Consider the following 21,798-nt stretch of genomic DNA (forward strand, 5'->3'; position numbering starts at 1 on the left):
CGCACGAAAAAACTTGTGGTATCAAGATCATGATGGTGCGGTTATCATCGGCATCAGTGCACACCTTTTAGTGCACACTTCGTATGGAAGCAAACTATGGTGCGTCAACTGTGGATCATAAAAGGACAAACAAACGTTTCAGTCGATCCATAAAACCGCACCAGAAGGCAATCTCAGGAGAAATTTCACCTCCATGTTTACACACACTGAACATACAGCAGGCCTGGAAATGGCATGGTTTGTTTATCATAAACGACGGCTTTGAGCTCATAATGTGTCATTAGCGTTCGCAGGATCTGTGGAGCTCCAGAGACCATGAGCTGCGCTGCTATACGCTGGGAAGACAGAAGCAAATGGATGACTTCACTCGCACTTTCTTACACTGTGAAACACACACTTCCAGAGCAAACAACCACTAACCCTTTAACTGCCCTTTTTGAAACGAACTTGACTGGTTGTAATTAATGAACACTTTGGAATATAAACCTAAGGTTGGTGTCTTTTAAACAAGACAATCTGTAGATTATTGCTGAAATTATTCAAAAAAATTAAGTGTAAAAAAGAGGTTTACGTTTACTGTATTGTACTTTACTATAAAGATTATATCTTATAGAAAGAAATATTTTACATAATACATTTTACATCTTTGCCTCTTCTTGACGGATCGCTTCCTGTACTCCTGAGTTGTAAGTAGCTTTGGATAAAAGCGTCTGCTAAATGCATAAATGTAAATGTACATAATATATTTTATTCTTAAATTGCTATAAGATTAAAACCATATGTATAAATAAGTTATGTTCCAAATTTGAAGTTGATGTATATATACAGTATAAAAAATATAAGTTCTTATTAGCCACTGGGTGAGACCCAAACTCCGAATACCGAAACTTGATTTTCCTGTCACAAATTTATACATTTCTTTTGCAATTACATCTATCACAAAATAACCACAGAATATGGAATCTTGCAGCTCAGATTTTTCAGACAATATGTATTTTGTCAAGATTATAAAAACCACAATACATTTTTGTAATAATGACACTTGACCTCGCACACTTGACCGCTAAAAGTGTATTTTTCACGGTAACACAATGTCCAATTTTAAAATGGATTTCACAGGAGGAATCTTGAGTTAAGCTTTTAAATGATATCTAGAAACAACACAAAAATAAGTGCCAAGCATCCCACAGGTAGAACGGTGTCAGTTAAAGGTGTGTATGTACGTTTTTGACTGTACTAAAGCATAAAAATACTCTAAAATGTTTCCAGATATTTAGGAAACACCTAAATTCACCTACTTGGTTCTCAGAAAACCAATGCTACTGCCTGTTTGAAATGTGTGTCCCGTGCAGGAATGTCTTTTTTGTTTTGGTCTGTCCGAAACTGCACACGGACAGTTTATCCAAAAGTATTTCGACACCACGGGTTGCCAGTTGGCGTAAAACACATCATATTATAACCATGGACGCCGGCGAACAAACTGGGTCAGAGATTGCAGATTCTACTCGACCTAAAAGTCTCAGCATCCATTTTAAAAATCTCTATGAACGAGAGCATATTAAATGCGGCTAAATCAACTAATCAACTTAATGTCTCTTCGGCTTTCATTGTCAATTGCGCTCGCTCCTGTTGCGTGTCCTCAAGCTGGCAACCCGTGTGAGCGTCGAGTCTGAGAAGGAGGGGGCGGGGAAACAACAATCTCCAATATTTAGAATTTAGACTGCAGTACCTGTTTTGACCATTAGCTTTTAATCCTACATACCGCACCTTTAAAGGGGTGGTAAAACACAGTTTCACTTTTCTAACTTTAGCTAGTGTGTAATGTTGCTGTTTGAGCATAAACAACATCTGCAGTTGAGTTACAGTGTTCAAAGTTTAAAGCAAAGGGAGATACCGGTATTTGCTTTTAAAGAAATAAATTTCTTAGGACTACAGCAAACGGTCCGGGAGGGACTACAGCCTTTTCCTTCAGGGTTGCTGACATCACCAGCTCCAATATTTACATAAACCCCTCCTCCGAGAATATAGAGACAGAGCGTATTTAGGCCACGCCCACACCGGGAGGAAAACAATCCAGCGCTCTCCATTGACTTTGTAGTGAGGCTGCCTCCTTGTCATTTCGGACTTATTACAAAAAACAGAACAATGTCTAAAAGCTGATATGTGACAAGGTGTACAGCAAACAAGCTAAACAATAACACATAGCTAACTTTTTATAAGCTGTCGACCCCAAAAACGAGCGTTTAAAGAGACAAAAGTGGATATAGGCAATAAGACGTAAAGCTTTAGGAAGAATGAGTACATTTTGGGATCCTGACACTCCGTATGCCCTAAGTTTGCCCTAAACATGTTGTCAAATATACAAATGTCAGTTTTATATATTATATTTCCTGTCGTTGATTACTTTCGCCTCCAGTGGGTGTAGTTCTCACTGTATTATAGCATGTCACGCCCGCTATATATTTGTTTTATGTCTTTAAACGTTCGTTTTTTGGGTCAGCAGCTTATAAAAACTTCTAGGTTTTTGGTCGTGTGTTGTTTAGCTTTTTTTCTGTACACCTTGTCACATATCAGCTTTTAGACAATGTTCGTTTTTCTGTTATAAATCAGAAATGACAAGGAGGCCGCTTCCCGCAATAGAAAGTCAATGGAGGTGGGGAGAAGAGTAGGCTGGAGTGCACTAGGCGGTTAGCCAATCACAGCACAGCTGGGCCAGCTAACCAATCAGAGCCCATTGCGTATTTTTGAGGGACCGGCTTCATAGAAACAGGAAACCATCAGATTGCTTTTACAAGGAGAGACCAAGCCTGCAGTCTCCCTCTCATTTACTGAAGCTTTCATGCCTCGATCGCCCCCCGGTGACCGGTCCCAGTATAGCCGCCCCTCTGTGTTTTCAAATAGACGCGAGGCAAACTAAATAATAAAATTACACTTCAAATATTTTTCCCCCAAAGTTAGTTTATGTCACTGAAGGCAGTTATCATCACGATGATTTAATTTCAAGTGTTCGTTTTTAAAATAAGTTTAGTTTGAGTTAGTTATTTGATGCTATAAAAACGGGGGGTGTGACGTCATGATTGACAGCTGAAACTGACGGCCTCTATGAGGGAAGTTGTCACTGAGGCACTAACGGACTTTTTTCTAAATTTTTGGGAGCAGATTAGAGCTTTAGCTTTAATTTCTACATTTCCATAACTGTTAATTTCACACCAACATAATTAATTGTTCTGCATCTGCGAGAGTGTGGGCGGGCTTTTGATATCGCAGCTGTACTTCCTGCTCTACTTCCTGCTCTACTGCGCAACTCCGGTCCCGAAATGGCTACTGCGCAGACTCGGTCCCAAGATGTCCGCGCCGTGCAGGCCGCCTAAAAGCTTCAAATCTGCCAAGCGGAAACGGATGATGTCAAGTCGTCCATATTTTTTACGGTCTATGGGAGAGACAGAGCGGTGTATAGGTGAAATGTATGAAAAATAATGCAATTTTTGAAAAACAAAGCATGAACACATTACAATGCACCCCACAAACGCAATCAAGCCTTCGAAAGAATGTGTTTTACCACCCCTTTAAGGCCTTAGGGGCTAAGACAACTGCATGGTAAGCGCCACTTTCAGGTGTTGATGTTGAAATATTAAAGGGGGGGTGAAACACTCAGTTTCAGTCAATCTCATGTCAATCTTGAGTACCTATAGAGTAGTATTGCATCCTTCATATCTCCGAAAAGTCTTTAGTTTTATCATATTTATAAAAGAAATATAGGCTGTACCGAGTCTTTCCGGAAAAAACCGAGCGCCTGGAGGCGTATCGTGTGGGCGGAGCTAAAGAATGACAAGCGCGCAAAGCGGTGACGTCCTCAAGCGTGGAAAAACCCATGGCTATCTCAGCTAATACAGATAATGATCCACAATCAAATCTGAGGGAGAAATAAATTGAACAGGAGAAATGTGGCCTCTCCACATTTCTGTGTGTTTACTCGCAGTGTATGAGGACATGATTCGGTTTATGGACTATGTATGCGACTAGACCTTAGCAGTAGCAAGCAAAACGGTTTTGCACGTCAGACTAGTGTAACGTTATACATAGAACAGCAATGGAGTAACCGTTAGCGCATTTGAATGACGAAGCACGCGATCGTGTCGTTTACTGATGTTTACTCACGTGACGGTAGCCAATAGCACAGACATTTGAAGCAGTTTTACTCACCGGCTGCTTCCAAAGCAGGACCGAACCTTTATCGCTGGGACTGCTCCGTCAAAAACACACTTCTTTGGTATGATTTGGTAAAGTCCTGACAGCAGTGGCGTGTAAATCCACTTTGAGACGCAACTGAAACGATGTTGTGAAGCTTCCCGTCATTTCTGCGTTCAAATCGGTTCAAATGCAGCGCTGCCTTCCCGGAATGCTGTGCTGAAGCGTTGAAGTCGCTCGACGTCACCCATAGGAATAAAGAGAAGCGCGGCGCCACATAAGTGTTCACGGACGACTGGATCTGCACCTGAGTGTTTATGGGCGTGCATTTCCTCTCTCGCTCTAGTCACACGCGCGCACCCTACCGGGAGAAGAGCCCGTACAGCCCATACAAGGACCTTCCGCTCTTATTAACGTCAAGTAGACCCATACTCGAAAAAAACTCGCCGAAACTTGTGAGAAACCGGAAGGAGTATTTTTGACACAGAAATACTCCATCAAACGTCCAACATTAGTTTTTGAAACTTTGTCTATTTAGGATGGGAATCCAAGTCTTTAACAGTGTAAAAAGCTCAGTATGCATGAAACAGCATTTCACACCCGCTTTAAATATATGGTTATCCAATAATTGGTAACACTTTATTTCGGTGGTCCACTTTAGACATTCAATTAAATATAAGTAAATTTGCAAATACATGCCAACTAACCATCATTTCAGTATCAGTAAAACAACAGAATAATGTAGTTTATATAAATTATAGAATTTTGCATTGCATCACAGGTAGAGATCACTCAAATCCAGCACTCACATAACACATTCTCTTTGACTCTATACTGTGTGCGTGCCTGTCTATGTGTCCTGCTTTTACCTGTCTCTCTCTCTGGATAGTGTAACGCATTTACATTGGGGATGCGCTCACGCTAACGTTTCTGACCCACTTTCATAAAAAGCAGCTCTTTTTTTTGAGTCTGCATAGGAATCTGCTCAGCGCTGATAACCAACCAGACACTCGAGGTGCCACACACAATCTCTCTCTCCCATTCCCGCTCTGATGTCAAGCCAGGATTGCGTTTTCTTTTGGTAAAGGCAGGTCTCGTAGAGAATCCGGGCTTAGATCAGTACCCAAGAGCCCACGCGTCCCTGTAGCTGGGCCGACCTGTCCGCTGCTATTAGATTAGATTCACACAAGTGACTGCTGCTGCGTTTAATGAGCCAACGATAACAGTGGGACTGCGACTACAAACTAATTATGGATGCAAGTCATTTAAAACCGAAAGAAAGAGCATGAGAGATGAGAGGGAAGGGCGAAAAAAGGTAGAAGAATAATCAAGGAAGCCTGACACGTTATTATTCAAATCACCTGTAGGGAGGGAGGGAGGGGGGGAGAGAGAGAGAGAGAGAGAGAGAGAGAGAGAGAGAGAGAGAGAGAGAGAGAGAGAAGGAAAGAGAGAGAATAAGATAAAGAGGGAAACTTCAGAGGCGAGAAAGTGCTGTGGAGAAATTAAATCCTCCACTTCAAATGAGCGTGTAAATGAACCACACACGGCTTTGCATGATATAAATGACAAACTAGACACACTGTGTTGATTATACTCTCATACACAGACACAGCTTTCCATGTTTTATAGGGACTTCCCATAGACGTACTGATTTTTATACTGTACAGACTATATATTCATACATATCTCTTTTCCCTAAACGCAACCCTTGCAGAAAACCTTCTGCATTTTTACACGTTCAAAGAAAACCACAGTATGATTTATAAGCGGTTTTCCTCACAGGGACCAAAAGTGCATGTCCCCACACGGACAAGGATTTCTAGTATTGCCATCCTTGTGGGTAAACCCACGATGTAGGTAGGGTTTACCAGGAACACACACACACATCCTCGTACTTCCTACACCAATGTAAAATGTATACTTCCCTACAACAATCATCTTCTAAGGCATCTAAAATACATATTTAAAGGGGACCAATTATGGCCCTCACAAGATGTAAATAAGTCTTGGTGTCCCGAGAATGTGTCTGTCATGGTTGCCAGGTTTTGGCAACAAAACCCACCCAATTGCTGCTCGAAACTAGCCAAAAACAAAGCCATTCGCGTTCCCTGGTAAAAATTCAGGGAACTTTTTTCATTTGGGGGTAAAATATTTTTTGGTAGGGTTCCCTGCTAAAATTGGCATTCCCGGGGGTAAATATAACATAATTGGGGTCACTTCAACCCGCGGACATGAAAACCAGCCTGCAGCAACAGTGTTAAAGTAGTCCAATTCCACAGGAAAAACCGCAGACTTGGCAACACTGCTCAAAATACCCAACAGACCATTTATAGCTTGTCCAACTTGCTTCTATTTGGGTGTGAGCAAAAAACTTGCCGTTTTAGTGTCTCTTCAAAAGCAAACAAGCTGCTCCCCCCTGCCCCCTTTCCAGAAGAGAGCCTGTCCTTTACATCTCATGCCAATCCCACGGCGGCAATAATACATCAGGAGAATGACTGACAACATAAATACAGTTCTGTTCAGCCCTATGTATGAACCTGAGTCGGACACTGATGAAGGAGAGACTCCGGCAGAAGCAACAACTTTGAGAATGATAGTTGTGTGCCAACTCTATGCAGCTCTGGCGAGTCTGTCTGGCAACTAACATAGACTTGGTTGGCATTGCTGGGAAAGCCCACAAAAACATCATATCTGTTTATGCCGGGGGGAAAACAAGCTATATACATTTTAAGATAAGCTAAATTCTTTTTCCACTCCTGTGAAGGGGAGCAGGACAACGTCCAGGGAATGGACGTTTTTACCGTTTGATAAATATAAGCAGCACGGCTAAATGGTTAATGTGCTTCTTGTCTCCTACTTAGGACCCGGAATATAAAAATATTAAGTAGTATTTAAGTAATGTTAAGCTTTTTAAAACAAATAAAAGGGGGATGGTTAGTATGCAACAAAAGTGGGAAACTCTCAGATTCCCAACTGAGTTGGCTTTCTTGGTATGAAACAGACATTTATATTATCACTACATCTGCTCCAGTGCATAGAAAATGGCGGACAGGGTCTGTCAGCAGTCTGTAAGCATTTTGTGACATCACAAAAGATACAATCAGCAAACGGCTTGTTATGAGACGCTGCTTGTGATTTATGAGGATTAAAAAAAGAGTGGGTGGATTTTTAGCATTATAGGGTGGTTGTGTACACACTAGAGCTGCAACTAACGATTATTTTTTCTGTCGACTAATCTAACGATTATTTTTTCGATTAGTCGACTAATCTAACGATTAATTTTTTACCCTTTGAAATTTTTCAAAATTCTGTGGCACCCCCTCGCATAAGTTACGCTAGAGGTGTAACAGTACAGACAGCTCACAGTTCGCTTTGTATCACGGTTTTAGGTTCACGTTTCAGTACAGTTCGGTATTTGCTATGTTCAGGGGAAAAAGGACTACTGTCAAATGAAAATAAAGAAAATAAGAACAGATAACTTAAATAGAAGAAGCAGCACAAATAAATACTATGAACGTCTGACACGACGCGTCGACGCATTTCACGAACGTCGACGTATTTCCGTAGTCGACGTCATCGATGACGTCGACTCGTCGTTGCAGCACTAGTACACACACGCTGCTAACACACATTTATGTTCAAATTTGGCATAATAGGTCCCTTTCAAGGCAAAGTTGATGCTTTAATGAAACATAATTGGAAGGTCCACTAAAGACACCATGAAATGGTTTGAGTTTTCTTTCCTGACATATTTTTTCAATACCCAAGAATCTGCACTTTATGTCTCAGACCTGCAAAACCACACTTGACAGCTTGTTCTGCGGATGAAAGCTATGAAGACACTTTCAAACACTTTCCACTTCTTTTGCAAGCAATTGATACTCAGAAATCTATGAAATTGCTGCTTGCTCTACTGCAGCCTGAAAAAAGGGTGAATTCAGGCTAATTGGGATACTTTTTGGGTCTCAATGGCAAAAAGTGTCCCAATCAACTAAAGAAACGAAACAAAAAGATAAAAACATTTATCTAAATATTATAATGTTATATATTATTGTAATAAAAAATTTAATTAGTAAATTTAACTCAAGATATTCTGTATATTTTTTTAATTATACAAATCACTCATTTAAAATCAAATCACTTATATTTACCAATAATGAACAAACTGATTAACTAAAATGATTTAATAAAAGGGTTAGAAAAAAGCTATTTTCTGTGATTGTGCAATTCATTAGCCTCTATAGTAATATTAAGAAGAAAAACAAAAAGCAATAATTAGTTAAACTATTTGCACAACAAACGAATGTAATTAGGATGATAATAATATTTAAATAATATCATAAAAAAATTGTTACAATATCTAATTGTACTGCTAAACTATCTGTTAGTGGCTGACACACTTTCAAAAATAGCCATGCATTAGAACTTAGTTACTTACTTCCCAACTTTCTTTCTTGTTTGGAAAAGGAAATAAAATAATCATCAGCACAACTGAAGACACCCTAATCAACTGATTTAGTAGGCCAACTTGATACTGTGAATCATTTTCATTCTAGAGAGCATTTTATTGGGAACTTCTGTATTTGCCCCAAGACAGTTTTTATATTTTGTTGGCCTGAACGAGAAAGATTATAACTTTTACACCCCTACATGTACTAAAAGTTTATTTTGCAAACTTTTAGCAGTGCACTAACATACAGATGGCCTCAAAACTAACAGGCATAAAAGCCACCAAACGGCCATTTGGATTTCATGTGCTTCTTAAATCCCCTGGGCTATGAATAAACCTCGAAGCAACAAAATGTTCCTCTGTGCACTTATAATCACTTTAAATGTTGGTAAATTTGTACAGAGCATAAATATAGAGTTCACCCGAGCACATGTGCACTGCTTATAAAACACAGAAAGGACACGCCACCTCCTGTTGAGTGATGACGCCCAAAGGACATCAGAAAACAAAGGCAAACAGGAAGTGACTGTAAAGGTTGAAAAGTCCCGCCTGTCATCAAGGTTCAGGCCTATAGGGAACATTCAGTGGTTCAACATTAATATTTAGTGGAAAACTAGAGTTTAGCCCGGACACATCTCTTCCCCAGGGCTTCACTCTGGTCCACTCCCACTTTTTGAATATTTGTTCTTGGCAGAATAGGCTGTTTATTATATATAACTTTTTTTTTTTTTTTAATGAAATGCATTCCTATAAACAGGAATGGAACAAAACACCAAAACAGCAGGAATCACTGCTAACAGTTCGCACTGGAAAGCACTTTCTTTATCTGGCAAACTCTAATCTGATTGGCTCTCTTTGTGTGTATTGACATCTTCCAAGAATGTTACACACACACACACACACACACACACACACACACACACACACACACACACACACACACACACACACACACACACACACACACACACACACACACACACACACACACACACACACACACACACACACACACACACACACACACACAAACAAACACACAAACACTTGCTGGAATGGTACACTCCAAAAAAGGCTGGGTTGTTTTAACCCAAATTTGGTTAAATTTGTTTATTTAAAGGGTTAGTTCATCCAAAAATGAAAATTCTGAAATAATTCCTCACCCTCATGTCGTTCGACACCTGTAAGACCTCCGTTCATCTTCAGAACTCAAATGAAGATATTAGTGTTGAAATCTGATGGCCCAGAAAGGCCTTCATTGACACCAATGTCCTCTCTCAAGACCCATAAAGGCACTAAAGACGTCGTTACAAAGCCCATCTCACTACAGCGGCTCTACAATCATTTTATGAAGCCACGAGAATAGTTTTTGTGCGCAAAAAACTAAATGACGACAAATATAGTGATGGACCGATTACAAAACAAAGTTTTGAACCTTTATGAATCAGTGCATCAATTCAACTTGTCGCTTCATAAAACGGCCTTTCTGAGCCGTCGGATCAACACAAATATCTTAATTTGTGTTCCGAAGATGAACGGAGGTCTCACAGGTGTCGAACGACATGAGGGTGAGTAATTATTGACAGAATTTTCATTTTTGGGTGAACTAACCCTTTAAATTATCAACCCAACAGTTGGGTTTGTCCATATTTGACCCAAATTACGGTCAAACACGGCTGTTTAAGAAAAATATCCATATTTAAAACTTTATAGACGGGCGGAAAGCCATATGCAAGTCGAACTACGGCAAAAGAGTAACCCCTGACGCGATTTACAGGAGCATCGCAAGCTTTGATGCCTCTGGTGGATAGGGCTGGGCAGCAAACTCAAGCCCCTCTGCTCTTATATAGAAATCCTCCACGATTTCTCTTTAAAAATTCTCACTTTAGACTTCTAATTCATGAGTGGTGTTTTGTTTTGCTCTATCCGCTGCGCTTCTGTGTTTGTCAGTACCCATGCATCAAGTCGATGCCTACGGCAATCCGCCGGAAGTTAGTTATTTTAGTTATTATGGATATTTGTCTTCCACAAACGCACCACTTCGCTTCAAAAGACCTTTATTAACCCCCCCCCCACCCCCCCGGAGCTGTGTGGAGCAGTTATATGATGGATAGATGCACGTTTATGGACTTCAAAAATGAGGTAACAATTCACTTCCATTATAAAGCTTGGATAAGCCAGGACTTTTTAAATATAACTCAGATTGTATTTGGTGAAAGAAGAATGTCATATACACCTAGGATGACTTAAGGATTGACCTAGGATGACGGATGGGTCAGTAAATCATGTTCTGTGCATGCCACTAGAGCTGGTTATTTGATGCAAAAGTCAAACTGTATACGTTTACAAATCATATACTATGGTAAAAATATTGTTCAAGGAACGAGAATAAGTCTAGTTAATCAAAAAAGGAATACAATTCTAACGTTCATTTCAGCTTGAAACTGTCCCTGCGTCCCAATTCACATACTATCCATACTAAATAGTATTCGAAAATAGAATTAGTATGCCCCAAATCGTAGTATGTGAAAAGAGTATTCCAAAGATACCCGGATGGTTTACTATTCCCGGAATTTGAAGTGCGGATTGATGCGCACTCTAGCGGCTGATATTACCCACACAACCCATTGCGAGTTTGGATGACGATTCATTTAGAACTACAAACAAGTGTTAAAAGTGTTAAAAAACAACAAAAAGTGTTTAAAAACTACAAACATGGCGGATGTGCGAGTCTGATGGTTAAGTAGAGAAGTTTAGATAAAGGGGTTTGAGTGACCAATTATCAGTATTTAACCTGACAAAAATATATTTATTCAGTGTTTTCCACATTACATTTCACCTGCAGCAGCATTGTGAACTTTTGCAATGACACATTTGGCTTAGATGACACATTAACTTTTAAATGCATCATTATATTTAAGGGGGGGGGGGGGGGGGTGAAATGCTGTTTCATGCATACTGAGCTTTTTACACTGTTAAAGACTTGGATTCCCACCCTAAACATAGACAAAGTTTCAAAAACTAATGTTGGACGTTTGATGGAGTATTTCTGTGTCAAAAATACTCCTTCCGGTTTCTCACAAGTTTCGGAGAGTTTTTTTCGAGTATGGCTCGGCTTGACGTTAATAAGAGCGGAAGGTCCTTGTATGGGCCGTATGGGCTCTTCTCCCGGTAGGGTGCGCGCGCGCGTGACTAGAGCGAGAGAGGAAATGCACGCCCATAAACACTCGCTCAAGCTGCAGATCCAGTCGTCCGTGAACACTTATGTCGTTATAGTCCGTGCCGCGCTCCACTTTATTCCTATGGGTGACATCAAGCGTCTTCAACGCTTCAGCACAGCATTCCGGAAGGGCAGCGCTGCATTTGAACCGATTTGAACGCAGAAATGACGGGAAGCTTCACAACATTGCTTTAGTCGTGTCTCAAAGTGGATTTCCACGCCACTGCTGTCACAGGACTTCACCAAATCATACCAAAGAAGTGTGTTTTTGACGGAGCGGTCCCAGCGATAAAGGTTCGGTCCTGCTTTGGAAGCAGCCGGTGAGTAAAACTGCTTCAAATGTCTCTGCTATTGGCTCGTCGCGTGAGTAAACATCAGTAAACGACACGATCGCGTGCTTCATCATTCAAATGCGCTAACGGTTACTCCATTGCTGTTCTATGTATAACGTTACACTAGTCTGACGTGCAAAACCGTTTTGCTTGCTACTGCTAAGGTCTAGTCGCATACAATAGTCCATAAACCGAATCATGTCCTCATAAAATGCGAGTAAAGACACACAAATGTTGACAGGTCACTAAATACAGTACATACCACAGAGACGGACGTCCTGCTGTTGCTGTTTCTCCTGTTCAATTTATTTCAGCCTCCGAATTTGATTCTGGATCATATATTAGCTGAGAATCGATAGCGATGGGTTTCTCCACGCTTGAGGACGTCACCGCTTTATTCGCACTCGTCATTCTTTAGCTCCGCCCACACGATACGCCTCCAGGCGCTCGTTTTTTTCCGGAAAGACTCGGTACAGCCTATATTTCTTTTATAAATATAATAAAACTAAAGACTTTTGGGAGATATGAAGGATGCAATACTACTCTATAGGTACTCAAGATTGACATGAGATTGACTGAAACTGAGTATTTCACCCGCCCTTTAAAGGGATAGTTCACAAAAAATTGAAAATTTGATAGAAAATGTCTTCATTTGTGAAGAAACAAACACACCTATATCTTGGATGCCTTGGGAGTAAGCAGATAAACATCACATTTCCATTTTTGGGTGAACTATCCCTTTAAATTGCAAGCACACGAGGAGAGTCTCTGAATTAAAGACCCCCACATGGCAAATCAATGTGCTACTACATTTCTCTACGATACGGTAGGAGATTAAACTGAATGTGGAGGATTTGAACTGTGACGATGATTGACAGAGCAGTTTAAACGGTGACGGGATGCTCGTAACTAAGCGACAGAGTCCGTTAAACATGACAAAGTAGTCCCAAAGTTTGCATACTCTTCTGCTACACACTCAAAAGTATGTGCTTTTTCTTCACGAAAAGAGTACATACTTTTAGGATGTAGTATAAGTAGGCGAATTGGGACACAGCATGTACGTTTTTGGAGCTTTGCAAAATTATAGGTAGAGGCATGTTTTTCCATTGGGCATATGTTGCAACACTTGTTTACAAATCTAAGCCCACTTAAACATTTAGGCACACTTAAACACACCATTTAAGTGTGCTCCACTTCCCAAGGATAAAAAAAACATTTTAAATCAATATTTCATATCCTTCAACATTGATCATTCATTTGGTTTAGATATATTTCTCACAAAATAAAGCTAGAAGGACACAGAGCCGTCATCTCCAGAATGTTTATGTAAGAATACAATCAGACAGGCACATTTCTTTATAATAAAACTGATGAAGTATCTATTTCAGACAAACAAGAAAAAATTGTGTTGTTTGGACAGACTTACATTTTTTTTTCTTATCACAACACACACACACACACACACACACACACACACACACACACACACACACACACACACACACACACACACACACACACACACACACACACACACACACACACACACACACACACACACACTTTTTGACCTGAGCAGACAGATATCCGCCACAACCGCAGAACTTCTGCCAAACAAACAGACGGGTATGATAGGAGATAAGAGTGAGAGAGACAGTATATAGTAGATACTCACAGCTGTCCTCCTCCTCTGTGATGACACTGATGACGTAGCAGGCGTAGATGAAACCCAGCAGCTGAGGAGACAGACACAAACACGTCAGTGTATCGACAGAGAGATGAGAGACGGACAGCAAAAAGAGTGGAAAAGACTGGCAGACATGCTCACAAAAGTCTGAACTATCTTTTCATTTTTCCCTTTCAGCTTATGTCTTCACCTGATGTCAGTCCATCTTTATTCTGTAGCTACTTTACATTTTCACAACAAAAGTTTTTACAACAAAACCCGCCAACTACTAGCCCAAGTCATTTGGGGCGTAAAATGTGTGTTATTTTGGCAAGGTTGCCTGCTAAAATTCGCACAACACAAAAAATAATGCACTATTGACTGTAGTCCAGGTCTTTGTTGGTCAATGGAGCAGTCGTTTTTTCAGTTGCCTCAAAATAGCAACGCACCAACGATGCGCCTGAACACGCCCATGGGCGAACAGATGGGCGCGTGTGCATTTGCTGAAAACACTTGTGCTGCTCCTGGTGTTGCATTGCGTCGGTGTATGATAGGGCCCGGTGAACTATCTCTTTAAGGACAAGGGGCAGCAAAAGACCTGCAAGCATACTCTCTACTGTTTAAATTCATTTTAGACCTAACCAACTGTGTTTATATAAACCTTATGTGTATTTGACAGTATTAATGCAATCAGACACGAAAGACACCTTAGTCCAGTAATCCGGCGCTGTTTGACAGCCTTTTATTGTGCGGGTATATTGTGAGCGTGAAGTGGAGCCGCGATATCAAGGTCCCGCCCACACTCCTGCCCAATTAACAACTTTTTGTGAAAAAAACAGTTAAGGAAATGTAGAAATTAAAGTTAAATCTCCAATCTCCATCTGATTGTTTGTGTGTATGTCCCATTGCATTTCATGCAATGCTTTTTTGCTTTATGCACTCAAAAAAATGAACTTTCACTGTTGTTAGTTTCATTTAAACAATCCTTGTTCACATTACTTAAACAACTCATGTAACTACATGAACTTAAATTACCTGAGTTGATTTTACTAAAATGAGTATTGACAACTTTATTGTTTGTTCGGTCAACTTAACATTGCTGAGTGAAACGAACAAACTGGGCAGTGGATCTGTAGCTCCCAGCATGCTTTGCAAGGGACTGCATTAGAAGAGTAAATCTAGGGATTAAAGTGTTATTCTACTTGTTTTTTTAGTATCGGAAAGATGTTGTTAGTTTATGTTAGTGTTTAATATTCAGTTATGTTGGACATTTGAGTTTCTATAATTCAGTGGTTACCATTATGCAGAAGAGTGGTGCCTGTGTTTAGGCTGTGGGCACTTATATACACACATTTATTGGATAGAATTCCTGCCCTGAATGAAATTGAGTTTGTCCAATGAGTTATTTTTGCATTTTACATCCACTTACATTTGTCGAGCAAATTAATTGAATAAGGTAAATTAAATTGATAAATGTGTTCACCTAACATAATAAACGTTATACATTTAACACAACATTATTAAGTATTAAATAAACGGCACATATAATAACGGTGACAAATTCAAATGGTTTGTATTTTCTCAAATACATTTTGCAGCAGTACTTGAATATCTTTTGTTCATATAACTAAATTGTTATTTGTAGAAATTACTCAATATAGTTGCGTGGAACCACTTGACGCTGCTTTTTTAAATAATTTGTTAAAATTATTAATCATTTAAAATAATAAAATGTTTTTTATTATTAAGTGTGCACGCTTGATTGGCACAGAAGCGCCAGAGCTGCACCTGATAAAATGCACTGTAGCACTACAATATTTCTTCAAAAGTAGATCATGAACAAATTTTAATCACCCACAATCAAAAATCACACACCCCTAATGACACCTCACCACAAATTGCTTTTGATGTTCCTTATTTGTCACTTTCGATATAAGCCTTTACTAAATGATTTAGAGGCTTCATTGATTTCTGTAGCACAAATGGTGCAGGAATAGATACACACCAAGGTTTTACACTAAAGTGTTAGGGGGTTGTTAAAATCCTTAACCATAAGTATGTGCAGCAGGAATGGCAGGCGTATATTATAAACCATTCATTATGAGAAGCACATGGCCGATAATACATTACTCAAAGAGACATTAGAGAGAGTTATACAAAGTCATGTGCCAAGTAAAGAGAGTACTAGTGTGTGCGTGTATGTGTGTGTGTGTGTTTGTGTAGATGGCTATGGCAGTGCCACAGAGGCAGATGGCACAGCTCTGCATGAAAACACACACAGGGCAAACTCAACTCCCAAAGAGTGGCACAATTCCAAACCAATTAATCTGTCATTGGGCAGACGGCCCAACGTACACGCACCTGAAAAAAATTTAAATAATGCAGTGTGTTTGCATATGAAGGAGATGGTGGGATAAACGTATGACAACAACTTAAATGCTCAAATGAGAGTCCACGAGGCCGTGAGAGGCTGAAAGAGCGGGTGTGGTATTGTGTATGTGAGATGCACAGCTGCTGTGCTCTCTCTCTCTCTCTCTCTCTCTCTCTCTCTCTCTCTCTCTCTCTGTGTGTGTCTTTCCGTGCAGGGCAAAGTGGTTCATACCTCCAATCAGCTTCTATTACACTGAAGGAGTTGCAAAATACCAATTGCCTCAGAGGAAATGTCAACAACCAGACTGCCAACTGCAGTGGAGAGCCGGCTTGATCAGCACGTCATATTAACCTTGGATCCATTTGAGTGGATCCGTAGTTTTAAGCCATTCAACTTTGACTTCAATATAAACCTGCATGTATGTTCACCATCATGATGTTTACAATGGATATAGAGTAAAAAATTAATGTAACATTGTTTAATGTTTTAAAAAGAAGTCTCTTATGCATAGCAAGGCTGCATTTATTTGATTAAAAAAATACAGTAAAAAATAGAAATATTGTGAAATATATTATTACAATTTAAAAAAACTTTTTCTAAGTAAATATGTTTTAAAATGTAATTTATTGCTGTGATCAAAGCTGTATTTTCAGCATCATTACTCCAGTCTTCAGTGTCACATGATCCTTCAGAAATCATATTCTAACATGATGATTTGAGACTCAAGAAATATTTCTTATCAATGCTGAAAACAGTTGCGATGCTTCATATATTTGTGGAAACTGTCATACATTTTTTCAGGATTCTTTGATAATCATAAATGTCTACTTTTGACATTAAAAACATCTTTATTGGAACTTTTGATCAATGTAATTCATTCTTGTTAAATATAAAAGCAAACATTTTGTATTTTTTTTTTTTTTTTTTTTTTTTTTTTTTTTTTTTTTGCATTATGTTGGGGTCCTATGGAACCTTTTTTCCGTCACAGAATAAAACATTTTAAAAGATAATTCCCAATTCACAATTGCGAGTTATAAAGTCAAAATTATAATAATAATAATAATGATAGATTTTATTTGTAATGAACTTTATATTAAACAAAATATCAAAGTGCTACAGAATTAAAACAATCAACAACAATAAATAAGTAAATAAAATAAAATAAATAAATAAAACTGAAAAATTAAGAAGTAACAAATCAATTAAAAGCTCTGCTAAAAAGGTGGGTTTTAAGACCACGCCTTAAACGCATCTTCAGTCTGTGGGGTCCGCAGGTGGTCAGGGAGAGCTTTCCACAGACTCCCAGGCTGCTGAGCAGAAGGCCCGATCTCCCATAGTACGGAGATTGGTCGCGGGAGTTGGAAATGGAAAAGTCCATTTCTGAGGGAAAAAACACTGACAATCACAATTATGACTTAATATCTAGCAACTGCGTTTTATAATGTCAGAATTGTGAGATATAAATGTGCAATTGTGAGCAAATTTGTCGGAATTTATTTTGTAATAATTTGTAATAATGGGCTGAATGTACATTATCACTCACCATAAACGAATAGTTTTGACAATCAAACCATAGAACAGGCTATTTATTATTCAAATATAAATATTAAATCTTTTGTTGAAGAACTCTCTTACCCTCAGACCATGAGACAAATGAAACCCAAATGTAATCAATTCAAAGCTAATTCCTTGCTCAGGGCATCTCAGGCAAAGAGTGAAAAAGTCAGAAAGAGCGGCTCTCCACCTGAGACTTGACCACTCTTAAGCTCAGATCTAGAGCACGACTCAATATCTCTTTAATTATGGTCATTAAAAACCATTAGCTATTTAAAAGTCACAATCTTAAAGCCAGGACCCTGTATTTCCCTGCTCCAGACCTGCACAATCATCTTCATTTTACAGCTTCTTTCTGCTCTCCGGTGAAACGGATTAACCTGTTTTCTCTCTGTAATATTAAAAGTCAGAGTTGACAGGGTGGGTTAACGCTGCTTCTGCTGCGTTTCACGGCCTGATCATTCAGGTCAAAGGGTAAGGTTGCTGTAGAAACCTTACTTTAGCTTTTCTTCTAAAACAAAATGACTTCCATCACTGTAAAGCTGCTTTGAAGCAATCAGTGTTGTAAAAAGCGCTATATAAATTAAGGTGACAACTAGAGAGAAGAGGATTCTGGGTCAGTGGCCTTCAACTCCCTCAGGGTGTTTCTCATGCCAGCTAATTCAACTTTCAGTCTCTCAGTCTAGTCTTCATAATGCCTTTAATATGAATAGAATTCCCTCAAAATTGTTTTTGTAACCATTGGGGAATTTGCCTTGAGAATTTAAAACTCATTAAAAAAAATTATATATAAAAGGGAAATTAACTGGGTAAAATGTATGCAGCTCCAAATTTTTAAAGACACGAAATAAGTATGGTTTTTGGATTAAAATATCCAAAACTATAATGGTGTTTCACAGTATATATTTGGTTGACTTGTGTACTTACATTATCCCAAATGTTTCCAAATTAATGTTTAAATCCAGAGAAATCTCCATGGCATCATACCTGCTACCCTTGATCTCTTTTATTTTTATTTTGTCGAAACCATGGAAACACCAAAGACACATGAATACAGTATAATTTATTAGACAGGTGAGCAACTGTTTGGATCATTTATCAACAGAAAAGGAATCATTGTCATAGCTCAACACAGTTAGTCTGATTGTTTAAGGGTTACTTCACCCAAAAATGAAAATGTGATGTTTATCTACTTATACCACAGGGCATCTAATATGTCAGTGTGATTAGCATATGGCTTTGTATCGGTAGAATCCCTGGAGTATATTCAAATGATTGTGCTTTCCCCCCTCATATCCCCCTGAGACAAGAGATTTATGCATTTTATTTCTGGAAAAATTCCTCCTATGATGCAAATTGACGATATTTGCATCAGAGGAATGTTTGGCCAAAGGCTAAAGACTACAGCCAGCAGAGGGAGCCATTTCCGCATGTTTTGAACCCGCGCATGGGGGATGGAGATCACACTCAGAGCTCAGCTCGCAGCTAGAGGGACTCATTTAAATGGAGCTATGGTGAGCAATGTAAGTCTTTTAACTTCTCAAATGAATTTCTATGAAAGTTAAGCTTGCAAAGGCATGAACTGAAACGCGCCAGACTGAACTCGCGTTGTGAATGTATGCCGCGAGTGTAGTCGCGATTACCTCAGCTCTCATCACGAGAGCTCATCAGCTCATGTATCTGACTCCTGCAGTTAGTGCTCAGTGCTGTGATACTCGCGCGGTGACTCACTCATTATATTGAACAGACACGTTCAGTTTTTAATTGTAGTGTCTTCTCCAACTCAGTCACAGTAATTGGTGGCTTTGGGAACGGCCTCACAGGGTAGCGAAGCATTCTGGGAATTGGAGTCTTTCATCCCCATGAGACAAAAATACGTTTTCTGTCTTTTCTCAGTCTAGAAGGCACCAAATTCAAAAATAATTTCACATTTCTACTACATTGATGACCCAGTTTAAATACAGATTCATCTTCCCAGTGCTGAAGTACCCCTTTAAGACACAAAATGATTGGTTTTGTGTGAGAAACTGAACAGTATTTATATTTTTTTTTTTACCTCAAATACAACTCATACACGATATGCCGTATCTCAATCGGATACAAGCGGCGGAAGTGATGTCTTGTGCGTATCATATGCCATATTGTGTAATTTGTCCTCACCCAGCGGAGGTGATGTGTGTTTGCGAAGATGATCGTTTCGTATCTTAAGACATCAATGTGCCGCCACGAGCTGTAGGGTTTAATATGGAGTCGCATGTCTATTTTTTTTTTACTCTCATAGGAATACACTCCATTGACATGTGACATATGACTCACACTGCAACGGTTGGATTTAAAAATCTTTAATTGTATTCTACTGAAGAAACAAAGTCACATATATCTTGGATGCCCTGGGGATAAGCAGATACCCCAAGCATTTAAATCTAATTTATTTTCTTGATTTACCGCAAGTACCGTGTTTTATCATTTCTAATATCGCTCTAGCTCACTGCAGTGTGAACAAGTGTCTCATAGTAGCCGCAGAGCGAACACACAGAGTAGCGTTATAACATAACTTTCAACACATTTAGATGTATCTAATATGATAAAACAGCGCTGCGTTACCGCACATACACATGGGCAGAGGAAGGGGAAGCACTCATCTGCATCATAATAAAAACTCTAGTGCTCTCGAGCCATGTGTGTCGCTGTTGCTCTCATCTCTCATTAGCAATCGCTCCAGTGGCCTCGTTCCGCTCCAACAGCTTTCGGCCCCACCCTGCTTCATTGTACAGTAATCATTAACGATAATAATACATAAGCTGACTCATGAATATGATTTCTGCCCACTTCCCATTGGATTCTTTTCCTCCAGATGTAGAGGTAAAGACAACAACTCTCATGAGTTTATGACCTCTAGTGGTGAAAATGACATACTAAGCTTGGAAAAGCATCTAGTATTAGAAAAGCAAAGTCCAAGGGCCAAATTTACTAAACAGGACAAATTAGCGTGAGAGTCCAATAATAAAAAAAAAACAATTAAAAAATGAATTATTAATTGTCTTTTAACAAGATGCTTGTGATGAATCCTCCCGAATTTAGCTATATAAATAGCAATAGATAGGAGTTATACCTTTAACTTTATAACTAATTGCCTAATGCAGAAAGACTCTGTATGACTGACAGATCAAACGCCGCTTCTGTGCACATGACCTGGTTCTGTCATCTCAACAGTTATATAGCATTTCTGTCTGATCTTGGCTCTGGTAATACACACCTACATAATGCTTGAGTTTGAGGTGCCTTGGAAATACAATCTATATAAGGAAGAAATCACATTACAGGCTTGAGTTTCATTTTCACAGATAACAGACAGAACTCTTGCAAGAACTTCGATGCCATAAAAAGACAAAAGAGACTTTTCTTATGGATTGCATCAAAAGGTGCTAATAATAGCACATCATAATCTGTATGATCTGATGTACCATTTATGTCTGTAACACAAACAAAAGTTTCATATTTAATATGTGTAATACTATAGGATGCCTTAGAAAGCATCACTATTTGACATTTATGTATAGACCGTTATATAACACAGACTGTTTCAAAAAAGACTGTATCTCACAATTCTGACTTTATATCTCACAATTCTGACTTTATATCACACAATTCTGACTTTATATCACACAATTCTGACTTTATATCACACAATTCTGACTTTATATCACACAATTCTGACTTTATATCTCACAATTCTGACTTTATCTCACAATTCTGACTTTATATCACACAATTCTGACTTTATATCACACAATTCTGACTTTATATCTCACAATTCTGACTTTATCTCACAATTCTGACTTTATATCTCACAATTCTGACTTTATATCACACAATTCTGACTTTATATCTCACAATTCTGACTTTATCTCACAATTCTGACTTTATATCTCACAATTCTGACTTTATATCACACAATTCTGACTTTATATCTCACAATTCTGACTTTATATCTCACAATTCTGACTTTATATCTCA

General features: G+C 38.9%; 1 protein-coding gene across 2 annotated transcripts in view; it reads right to left on the bottom strand.

Moving 5' to 3' along the window:
- The window catches only part of nkain4 (sodium/potassium transporting ATPase interacting 4), a 115,376-nt gene that overhangs the window by 10,294 nt on the left and 83,284 nt on the right, over positions 1-21,798 (bottom strand). For both annotated transcript variants that reach the window (XM_067446734.1, XM_067446733.1), the window contains exon 5: positions 13,866-13,926. In XM_067446734.1, coding sequence (XP_067302835.1) covers positions 13,866-13,926 — 61 coding nt within the window. The remainder of the gene's footprint in view (positions 1-13,865; positions 13,927-21,798) is intronic.

The sequence above is a fragment of the Pseudorasbora parva genome, chromosome 6 (assembly GCF_024679245.1).
Source record: "Pseudorasbora parva isolate DD20220531a chromosome 6, ASM2467924v1, whole genome shotgun sequence".
Classification (NCBI taxonomy): Eukaryota; Metazoa; Chordata; class Actinopteri; order Cypriniformes; family Gobionidae; genus Pseudorasbora; species Pseudorasbora parva.